At 36.7% G+C, this 10,790-nt stretch overlaps 1 protein-coding gene across 1 annotated transcript; it reads left to right on the top strand.

Moving 5' to 3' along the window:
* Positions 1–4,152: 4,152 nt before the first annotated feature.
* LOC140037523 (uncharacterized) lies at positions 4,153–8,821 on the top strand. The gene is made up of 7 exons (XM_072081842.1): positions 4,153–4,498; positions 4,841–4,958; positions 5,380–5,468; positions 5,583–5,629; positions 5,787–5,875; positions 6,645–6,778; positions 7,559–8,821. Exons 1-7 carry the CDS (start codon positions 4,406–4,408, stop codon positions 8,240–8,242), a joined length of 1,254 nt encoding a protein of 417 aa, XP_071937943.1. The 5' UTR covers positions 4,153–4,405; the 3' UTR covers positions 8,243–8,821.
* Positions 8,822–10,790: the final 1,969 nt, after the last annotated feature.

Here is a 10,790-nt window from a genome sequence, read left to right as displayed (position 1 = left end):
AAGCCCCGACTGGAATAAAATTTTCTGAGCAGCCAAGCTGATAAAGCATTGAAATACAGGAATATTTAGGAGAAAAGTTTTGTCTGAAAGATTCCATACTGACAAGCACTGGATTTACTTCAAGCGAAGAGGAAAATTTATTTTGGGTCGATTGATCTGTCAAAAAATTGACCATCAGCACAAGTCTTCCTTAAACAGGAGAAGAAAGGGATAAAAAACACACACACACACACAAAAAAAAAAAGTTGCAGGTAGACATGTTGTTATTGTGAGAGATTCAATGTAGCTGTAGTTGGCATCAGCCATATGAGAAATTGTCTGAGACAAAATAAGAACACATTTTACAACTTCACGGGTCGAGATAAATTTCAGAAAATAAATTCATGCGTGTAGAAATTAGGGTATAATTAGCATATTAACATAAACTTAAGTCTTCAGCTTATATGTTGTTAATTCTCATTGAGGCGCGTGTTTTACATGCATATAAGCTTAGCGACTATGTGCCGGTTAAAGACAGCAAGCTACTTTGAACAGAATAAGGTTTTCTTGTGATATTTGACTTTAGCATTTCAAAGTTCAGCAAGCGGCTAATTACTTCGAGACGACGAGAAGCTCTTTACTCGAGCATGAACCACTTACTAATCACCCACTACTAGACATTTAACTATGATTTCTTTCTAATTTTCTGTTCATTCAATTGTTGCATGTATAGTGACAAGAATTAAGTGTGCTGGCACGTGGAGAATGTTGGAATAACTATAGTTGACGTTAGCACAAGTTGAGTCCGTTGGTAAAAATAAATAATTTTTTTTACAAAATATACAGGCTCTATTTGGAATAGTTGTTTTTGGGAGTATTCTTGAAAAATTTTTATTATAAATATTTTTTGAAATATTAGATATATTGTATGGATTAGATGTTTTTTGAGTTATTTTTTATTTGTGTATTACTGTAGCATTGTATTTGAAAAACTTATTTTTTGAAAAAGTGGCCAATCCAAACGGACTGATAATCTCGCCATCGTCAACGTGAGAACCCTATTGGTTGACGATTTGTAAGAACTCCTATAAGCAACTTATAGTTCTAAGGTATGTTCTGACTCGTTGCGATGATCGGAACTAAATTCATCCAAACTTCTTTTCTATCCAGAAAAGAAAAAACACCATAGTTGACTATTGGCAACTGTAGATGTAAAAAGTCTTCGCCGTATCAAGTACGAAGCTGGACCATAACATAGTAATAATTGATTATTTAAGGTTTGTTATGTTTAACAAATTAATGTTATGGCTTATGACTAATTGCTGTTAAATCATTTGTACACTTAGATCTGAATCCAGTTTTGTCATCTGGTTGTCAAACTGGCTGGCATTGCACAAATTTAGCTTCGAGGAGTCAGAAAAACACGTGAGATATCCCAGAAAAATAGTAGTAGGATCGATGACAAACGTACATGGTTTCTCAGAGTCGAACTTTATACTATCATTACCTTCTTCGCATGCCCGCAAGAGCCACAGAATTAATTATTGTTGTTGTGAAAGGCATTTCCATTTGGTAAAAAATAATTCCTGATCCAAAAACAAAACTGGAGAGGCGTCACAATTCAGACCAAATTCGTGCAAAGCCATCATGCTCCGTCCGCCCAGGATCGAGGTACATGATGACATCCGGACCAGTGACGATATGGCTGTGTTGGTAATCCCATAATATCCGTTCACGGGTCCGTCATCTGTTTTTCGCTTGGACTCTTTTTATGATAAAAAAAAAGTACAAATTCCTTGTTCCTCTTTTTTTCCGGTTTTGTACATTTGATCAAGAAGCTGGAGAAAGGAGACAGTAAGTTTCAAATCGAGAATCTTACTACCTTGACTTGACTGATGTACACAAAAATTTAGAGAAGAATATACTGCATGCTTGCTGTGTCTATTGGGTTGATTCCGCTTTGCACCCTTCAAAATTTGTCACACTTAAATAAATTTGTTTTACTTCGGCCCCTAAAGTATAAAATTATTTACATTTTAGTCCCTAAAGTAAGGCCGATTTTATACTTAAATGGGATTTTTTTTATATATATTTAAGGGACCAAAGTAAAATAGAGTTTAATTAAGCAAGACAGACAAGTTTATATTTCGGGGATGAAAATGTCTCAATTTGATGTTTACAAACCAAAACAGAAATTCAGATATAGTTGAAGGGTATATAGTAAATTTAACCCATGTCTATTGATTGGTCTTATCAATATTTTCCCTCCCCCTATTACTGGTAGGAATGAAAGATTCCAAATTATAGTTATGCTACTCACTGCCACATCCTTAACGCTTTTCTGCATTAATTTAAACCTCTAACTCTGAGCCCTAGCAAACAAAGTCTTCGTATGGAGTTACACAATATTGTACATAGTAAGTTAATTTTGGCCATGAAAAAGGTCACCTGACTGGTTTTTCACCTGGTGTAGCTTAGAAAGACGAAGCATTCAATTGCTATAGCTTTCCAATTGCCTCGTCGTTTTTATGCCTGGTCTAAATTATGCAATCAACTGCGGCAAAAACTCAGGCAATGTCCTGTTGCTGGAAATATACATCTGAGCAAAAGCAACTAGTACGAATTTCGCTGTGGAAATAGTGTTGATTTTGTTTGCTTTTGAGAACAATTTGGAAATTTACATCATTAGGAACTGTGCTAGCGGGACCGAAGCATAAGACCAATAAGACTTGATTAGTGTCTATGTATACATTTGTGTGGTTTTTGGAGAGTAATGTGGAATCTTATGGTTCGGTAGGTAGAATATTGCAACTTATCCTGCTGGCTTTGAGTACAAAATCTCAACCCCAATTTTAAGGTGTTACGTGTTCTTGTCGGATGACATGCAGTTTAATTATTTGGATTTTTAAGTTCATACTATGATATATCATGCACGTAAAATTTTTTTTTATATAGAGTTCTAATTTATCTCTTGAAAAGCAATAGAATTCCATAATTTAGTTTGTGAAAGAACTTTGATTGTTAGGAGAAGGTTCTTATAATCTTTCGCACTGTCAAGGTCAGAGTTCGACAGTTGAGAGTGAAAAGAATATGAAGAGAAGTGAAAGGATAAACAATTAATGTTGTAGGAGATATAATATACCAGCAAATGAGAATCAGTTTAGTAGCAAACAATCAATAGGTTCATGTTTCAGTATTAAACATGACTTTAATCTAATTAGATGTTACTGATTTTTCCAACAATAATGTGAGCTAATTGTAATTTTACAAAAAAAAAAAAAAATCTTTTTTTAACCAATCGATTATATTGCTGATGTAGAAATGAAGGGGCAGGAAAAGGGGGGGAAAAACGCACTCCCACACATAAATAGCCTATGCAAGCAACTGGAACCAAAACTTCTCATTTGAACACAAGACTATAATCAAGAAACTTGATAGATACTTACAAGTCAGAAGCAACGTGCATTAAGTTCTAACATGATCGACTCAACATATATGATATGATCAAACTAAAGATACCCAAGGCTTTCCCACTCGAATAGCCTGTGCAAGCAAAAGGGAGTCAAACTAAGTCAACTGACGTAGTTCAGTAACTTCAACCTCGAAAGTGTCCATTATTCAACATTAATGTAGCATCCCATTCATGAACAACCGTATCACTGACAAATGTTGGTACAAGCAGAAGAGATTTGCATCTCTTAATCATGAGATTTCAAATTCGAAATTAATGATAATAGAAAAGATAACGTTGGAAGGGTTTTTTCCTGCAAAAATTTGATTCGATTCGAACATGATTAATTGTAGATCGTAAAATGGATGTGGATACCAGTGGATTACACAACAAAAAAAAAAAAAAGCATATCACTGTCCAAACAATGTACAAACTCCAATACTCTTAAGTCCATAGTTTTCCAAAATTAAACCAAAGAATCATCCAAAACCGAAAAGGAATGTACATCATAATATAGAAGATGGTTTAAAATGGAAAAGCAAATAGGTTCACTAGCCAAGCTGTACTGGCCCAACGTTTTCCGTTAGGAATCACTTTCTGGCCGTCATCATATGCCCGCACAACAACTGTTGACCCTGTGACTTCTCCACTTAACGGCTTCCGTCATCCCTATAAATACCACCTCTCACTCCTCACTCATTTCACTCTCGATTTTCTTTTCTTCAAAAACTAAACTCACTCTCCCTTTCTTTCTCTCTCACGCAGTCACACACACTCATGCTCTCTCTCACTCTGGAAAGCTAAAGTGGGAAAAGGAAACAAACTGTTTGTGTAGTTTGAAATGGTTGCGTGAACAAGAAGTCTGTAATCTTTGTTTAGTTCATTTCCTTCACTTGAGAGATTCATTTTCGCTTCTGAATTTGCTCAGACGAGTAAGTTTCTTGCTGGGGTTTTTCTGGGATAGCTGAGTTGAGTATGGGGAAGAAAGATCAGAATCAAAAGGATAAAGAAAGAGTTCAGGCCGTACTTGAACTTCTGAAGAAACAAGCTCCCCTTTCTGTAAAACAGGTTTGTTCAATAATAATTATAGTTCATTTTCATTTTGTACGTATGTGAAAGTCTAATAACAAGAAACAAAAACGTGTTGTTTCTTAAGCTATTTGCTTTCTGTTTCATGCCCAGTTCAAGGAGTTAAACTGCTAATATGGTGCATCCAAGAGCATACCATTTTACTTACAATTCAGTTATAAATGAATTGCAATCATGTAACTTTTTATTTTTTGGTCATTTATGGGTTTTTCTTCAACTGAAAATTAGTTCTTTTTTTTTTCTTTGGGTGCAATACACTAGTGTGTGTGTGTGTGTCCAACATTCTTGACAAAGAGGCTTATAATTCATTGGATTTTGCAGGAGAAGTTCTGCAACAACGCATGTGTGGAACGGTTTCTGAGAGTGAAAGGCGATAATGTGAAGAAAACAGTGAAGCAGCTGAGGAACTGCCTTGCCTGGAGAGAGAGTTTAGGCACCGGTAATTTAACAGTTTAGCTGCTACTTTAGAAGTTTTCTTGATATTTGTCTTTTCTCGAAACCTCAAATTAGTTTTGAATCTTCTTCCACAAAGAACCAAATACCCTAGAATTCACCTCACATTTGTAAGCGCAACTTTTTTCTAATCTTTGTCTTCTTTTTTCTTCTCTCCTTTTGTTTTCTTGCAACTTGAGAATCTTGCTTTTTCGTTTTGTTTTTTGGTTTTTGAACTAGCCAGCCAGCCAGCCAACCAAGCCCGTTGAAGTACTCAAAATCTGGTTGTGAATAAAGTCATGATTTATCCCGAAAAGTTAGACACAACCCAAAATAAAAAAGAGAAAAAAAAGGAAAAAAGATTAAGATTTTAATATCATAAGTTTTTTTTTTTTTTTAATGTGGTAAAAATTTGAATAAATGTGCAGACCATTTGATAGCTGATGAATTCTCTGCCGAGCTTGCTGAAGGCTTAGCTTATGTTGCTGGCCATGACGATGAATCAAGACCCGTCATGGTATTATTACATAAACTCTTCTCTTTTTTTTTTTTTTGTTTGTTTTATTTCGTAAAAGATTTCGTTCCTTCACACAATTATAGCTTCTTTCTCTAACCTTTTTCCAACGTGCAGATTTTTCGCATAAAGCAAGACTACCAGAAATTCCACTCGCAGAAACTGTAAGTATGATAAATGATAGTAAAACCAACTTTTATGCGTGCATGAGTATTGCCTATGATCCTTGTCTGGTCCTCTTTTGCTGTTTAATGATGTGGGCTAATAATCATCATAATTGACAATCTTCTCTTTTTTTTTTCCTGGGATAAACGTTTGTAGGTTTACTCGATTGTTGGTGTTCACACTTGAGGTGGCAATTCAAACCATGGCAAAAAATGTCGAACAATTCATCATTCTATTTGATGCTAGTAAGTTTCTTTTTGTCACTAGCTAACTACCATACTAATTATACATGTAAAACGTTTTTTATTAACTTTTCTCAGGCATAGCTTTTGAAAATTTCAAAATCTAATAATGCTTTCCGAAAATCACACTTACACATGGTAGCAAGTACTACTTCACTGGTCAGATTTCTCAATATTCTCAAACTTTTTCTTTCTTACACATCGAATCAGGGCGCAGATTTCTCTCAGTTTGAGGCAGCATAAAACTTAAAAGCAGCTAATGCACATTCCATTCTAGATGCTCCTCCCCAGACTTTAATCAGCCTGAAATATACCTCAGACATGCCTATCCTGAAATTTATAGCTGTTCAGGCCATTCTTTAATTTCCAATGTCACGCCTAATCACTTGATTAATGCGTAATTAATTTTCTAATGAAACAAAGTAGATGGTCACTTTACCTAGTAGAGTCGATGGGGTGTGAAACTTTTTGCAGAATCTGCCCGGAGTGCCCCTGTAGTGTCACGGTCAAAGATTGTGCCATAGGGGTAGAAGGTGTCATTCTCTTTTTTCCTCAATTTTTTATGTAATGCAAAAGTGCCCAGAATTCTACTTTTTTTTTTTTTTTTTTACTGTGTCAGAATTTTCAGAATCCAGAACAATACATGGAATAAGAACTCAAACAGTAGTTTGAATTTTTCTTTAGCTTTTTAGACTTTCGTTGCCTGATAATGGTTTTTTATAGGGTTTGAGGATTACGGTGATGTAATTATTAACGGATGGCTGTTCATCAGGCTTTTGCAGGTCGGCTTCAGCTTTTATGAACATATTACTGGCAACACTGAAGATCATAGCGGAGTATTATCCAGGCCGCCTCCACAGGGCTTTTGTCATTGACCCTCCGTCTCTTTTCTCGTATCTTTGGAAGGTATTAAAATAAATTTCTGCTATCTTAGCTACATCTTGTACCAACCTCATAAAGCGTTAAAGCATCTTTTTTGTTTTTTTTTTTTTGGCCCTTTTCCGTTTTTGTTTTGGGAGATGTGTTGTTTAAGGACTTTAATTTCTAAGAGTTTAATTTAGAATGTGAACATCCAGATGGTCAACTAAAGTCATCAGAAACAGCCATACAGACAAAGACATGTTCATCTTTTCACATGATTAGGTGCCTAAAATACCTAGTGTTGAAATTGGTTGGCATCTGGAAACCATTTTCCTCAAGCTTTGTTACCTAATAGTTGAAAATAATCGAGGAAGAATGGAAGCTGCCTAGAGAAGTCACTACTTTCTTTAATTCAAATGATGTTTGATGGAGTCTTCTTTTTCTTTTTCTTTTCCTTTTTCCTTTTTCCTTTTTTTTTTTTTTTTTTTGCTTTTGTTTTGATCTCTTTTTTCAAATGAACTCCTTTATCTCTACACCTTTTATAATAATCACTGCTGCATTTCCAATAATCACTGCTGCCTTGTTTCAATCAGTGTAGTATAAATTAAAGTCTTCTCACCGTTGGTTTAAGAAGGCAATTATAAAAAAGATAAATTAATGAGAAGGGATTATTCATCTCAGCTAAATTAATTAAGTGGAAAGAGTAGGGAGTATATATGTGTTGTCACAAAAGCTCAAAATGAAGGATGTTAACCTTCACATTTTCATGTAGGTTGCCGCAATAAATTTTTTCTTAATCTTTGCTGATCATGATTTTGTGCACAGGGCGTGAAGCCATTTCTCGAGCTATCACCATCAACCATGGTAGTATCATCCCTTGATTTCGAGGAGTCATTGGAGTTCAACAACTTCAAATCTTATCCCAGAGCTTCATCCCTCCGATTTGATGCCTCCTCAGTACCATCAGCGGCCAAGATCGGCGCATGCTCTTCATCAAGATTTTCCTTCACCGTCTCCCATCATTTTGACTCCCTCAAACCTTGGTACCTAACGTTGACCGACACATCAGCATCAAAAGTTGGACCCACAGCCCCCTCTTCAACCTTACTCGGCCCAGCCCTCATCTCACCCTTGAACGCTCGATCCTTCTCCTTTGCATCACCGGCAGCCAGGACGCCACCTGACACGTTCGGAGCCGTCAAAAAGGGGTTCTTCCCATCCACACCAATGCCCCAAAAAACCCAAAAATTTGATCTCTCAAGCATTAACCATCCAAGAACGCCGAAGCCCTCGTTCCTCCAGTCACCGGCCTTGTTTTTCAGGAAGGATTGCCACGTCAGCAGGGCGGACAAATGCCGCGAATCCTTCGTTCCATATTTGAAGTTTTATAGGAGGCCGTACGATGAGATGACTTATAGGTCAAAAATGAGACCTCCGCTTGGTGGCCTAATCTCCATCGTCTCTCCTCACCTGAGGCGCAGACACATGTCGGTCTCTCAACGGTTTTGATCTCGGACTAAAGTACATAATAATATTATATTGACGGAAGACTTTTCATCACTAATAGTAATTGATTTACATATATATATACATATATTTTTTATGAGTCCAACGTCAAAGTAAAGTTATTATGGGGCCTCATTAAGCACAAAGTTATTATGGTACATTGATTATTGTTAGCATGGCAAGGGGAAAGCACATAAAAGAAATAGATTACGTGCAAAGTGGGATGTGAAAGATCGTGCGATATGTCTCACTTAGTGTAATGTGGTGGTCACTATAATTAAGGTCTACACTTCGGGTCGTGCACTAACATTGCATGGGAACAAGAAAGCGTGGTCGAGACGGAGAACATCATCACATTGGGAATCATTTTTATGATGTGTAAGGAAGACCAAATCAACCTTCCCAGAAGAGCAAAGTAATTGATGTCTTGAATCCCTTTTGGGACGAATAGTTCGTTTTCATTTTCTTTCTTCGATTTGAAGTTTTGGGGGTTCTTTCTACTAGAACCTAATTGACACCAACTTGGTTGAAATTTGTAATGTTGTAGCAATAAAATAACGTGCCAAAGTTTGAAAAAAGGCATTGTAATTTGTAGTGTTGTTCTTGTTTTCTTTTAGTAGGTCAATTTTTTATATTCCTCTCGGTTTCAAGAATGGCAGAGGGTGAGTAGGAATGAGTGTCTGTGTGCTGTTGTTGCATGCGAAAAGTCAAATGGGATCCTCAGAGAGCTGACAATAATATTCTCACAAGTTTTACTTGGAGGATAAATTGATAGGTGGAGATGGAGGTGGTCGTGTGAAATTGTATGGGAAATTGAGACTTGTTGCACATGCATATATGCGGCATATGTACATTATAGATCTTGTCGTGGTTTTACTTGTCCTCATGCAATCAAGCCATCAATGTTGTGTGGTAAAGGGCTGACCTTGACTAAAAAAAAATGCTTAGTTTTATTAGTATTAACTCTCAAATTTTTAATATCGTCGAATCTTAAAGCAGTGAACGAGTTCCAATCCATGCACAGCTTATTAACTAGTATGAAATTGCCATACAAACTTTTGAGGACCAGAGTACTGCACTCTACCGTCTATAGAAGTTCACATGATACTATATCTATATATATATATATATATAGTTATCTTGTTCGTGAGCTATTGTTTTATTCAGAGCTATATAATATATGAGGTTTTCGTTTTGTTTTCTAGTTTACGGATAAGCTTGATATGGACAAATCCTTGTAGGTCGTACCATCAGCTCAGCTTTATGCAGCATTTGGAGTATATACTCCGTTCATTTGGAGTCGTCTCCAAGTCTTTTTCACTTAATTCTTTGATTAAAAGAGGAAATTGAACCTGCTGAAGTGATGGATGAACCAGGCTTTCCATGGCTGACCGATTGAGCATCATGTACTCTCTCATCGAAACATATGCCTGCGGAATCAGAAATCTGATCTTATTGACGCTGTTTCAATCTTCAGACTCGAAAAGTTGTTTGTTGCTTATGAGATACTTGTCTTCTTGAAACTCAAGTTCTGGAGTTGAAAGGAGGGTTTGATCCTTCAGAATGCTGCAATTTAAGTACAACTTTTAACGGAAGTGACAAATTTCATGGGCCCTCTTCTCTTGTTCAAGTTTGAAAATGTAGAGTCACAAGCAATTTCCCAGTGTGTAACTTTTGTAGCTGACTCACCATGCAGGCGTTACGACTCTACTACTACTACTACTACTACTATTTAGCATTTGCCACGCTTTCCATGTATCAAGCACTAGAGCATTATGAACCTTTATGTACAGATGGAGTCAACTAATCATACTCCCTTTTCATCCTGAAATTGTTTGGATAAAACGGTGGGAATAATTTAAAAACTTGCAGCCCTCTGATTGGCCAAGTTTCCTTTCAATTTGACTAAGTGGCCCTTAATCTGTAAGGTTGATTTCAAAACAGATGGACTTCAAATGGTAAGGTGACATGAACGAGCAGTGAAATAACATAAAGTGGAATCACATGCATGTGTCTCTTGTCTCTTTGAATATTCTTCCTCATAATTACATTGGCCACCGGTACAAATTTGAAAACTAAAACACACAACGTGAAGAGTAGAGACTCTTCAATCTTCATGTTTGAGTGGACGGTGTTCTTATTTGTTGGAAACAACAATAAAGATACGTTAAAACTTGAACCCAGAATACTGACTGAAGGCGGATGTAGAGGGAGGATCGAGCTTGCTGCTGAGAACCCTGTGATTGGCAGTCTTGGTAATTTTAGATCATTTGACCAAACAAATGATATTAATTGGTAATTCTGAAAAAAGTCAAAAACCTCTAATACTCCTTATATTTTTTGGTTTTAGAGGGGTAGGGGTGGGCGCGGGTTGGACATCCGTCCCATTCACCATTTTGGCTGACCCGACTCGTACTTTGCCGGTCAATCATTTTCTGACCCTTACCCGCCCTGCATATCAGGGGGTACCCTTTAATTGGGTATCCGCTGAAATAGGGTTGGGTTAGCGGGTACCCGCTCCCGCCCCCCGTCCCATTTATTATTCGATTTT

The sequence above is a fragment of the Coffea arabica genome, chromosome 3c (genome assembly GCF_036785885.1).
Source record: "Coffea arabica cultivar ET-39 chromosome 3c, Coffea Arabica ET-39 HiFi, whole genome shotgun sequence".
In the NCBI taxonomy this organism is placed as follows: domain Eukaryota; kingdom Viridiplantae; phylum Streptophyta; class Magnoliopsida; order Gentianales; family Rubiaceae; genus Coffea; species Coffea arabica.
Note: the sequence above shows the minus strand (reverse complement) of the source record. Positions and strands in the feature narration are given on the sequence as shown.

Excerpts from the sequence above, each read along its gene's own strand:
- LOC140037523 (XM_072081842.1), top strand. The coding sequence starts at position 4,406 with ATGGGGAAGAAAGATCAGAATCAAAAGGATAAAGAAAGAGTTCAGGCC. Across the intron at positions 4,959-5,379 it reads GAGAGAGAGTTTAGGCACCG|ACCATTTGATAGCTGATGAA; the intron begins GTAATTTAACAG and ends ATAAATGTGCAG. Across the intron at positions 5,630-5,786 it reads AAATTCCACTCGCAGAAACT|GTTTACTCGATTGTTGGTGT; the intron begins GTAAGTATGATA and ends AAACGTTTGTAG.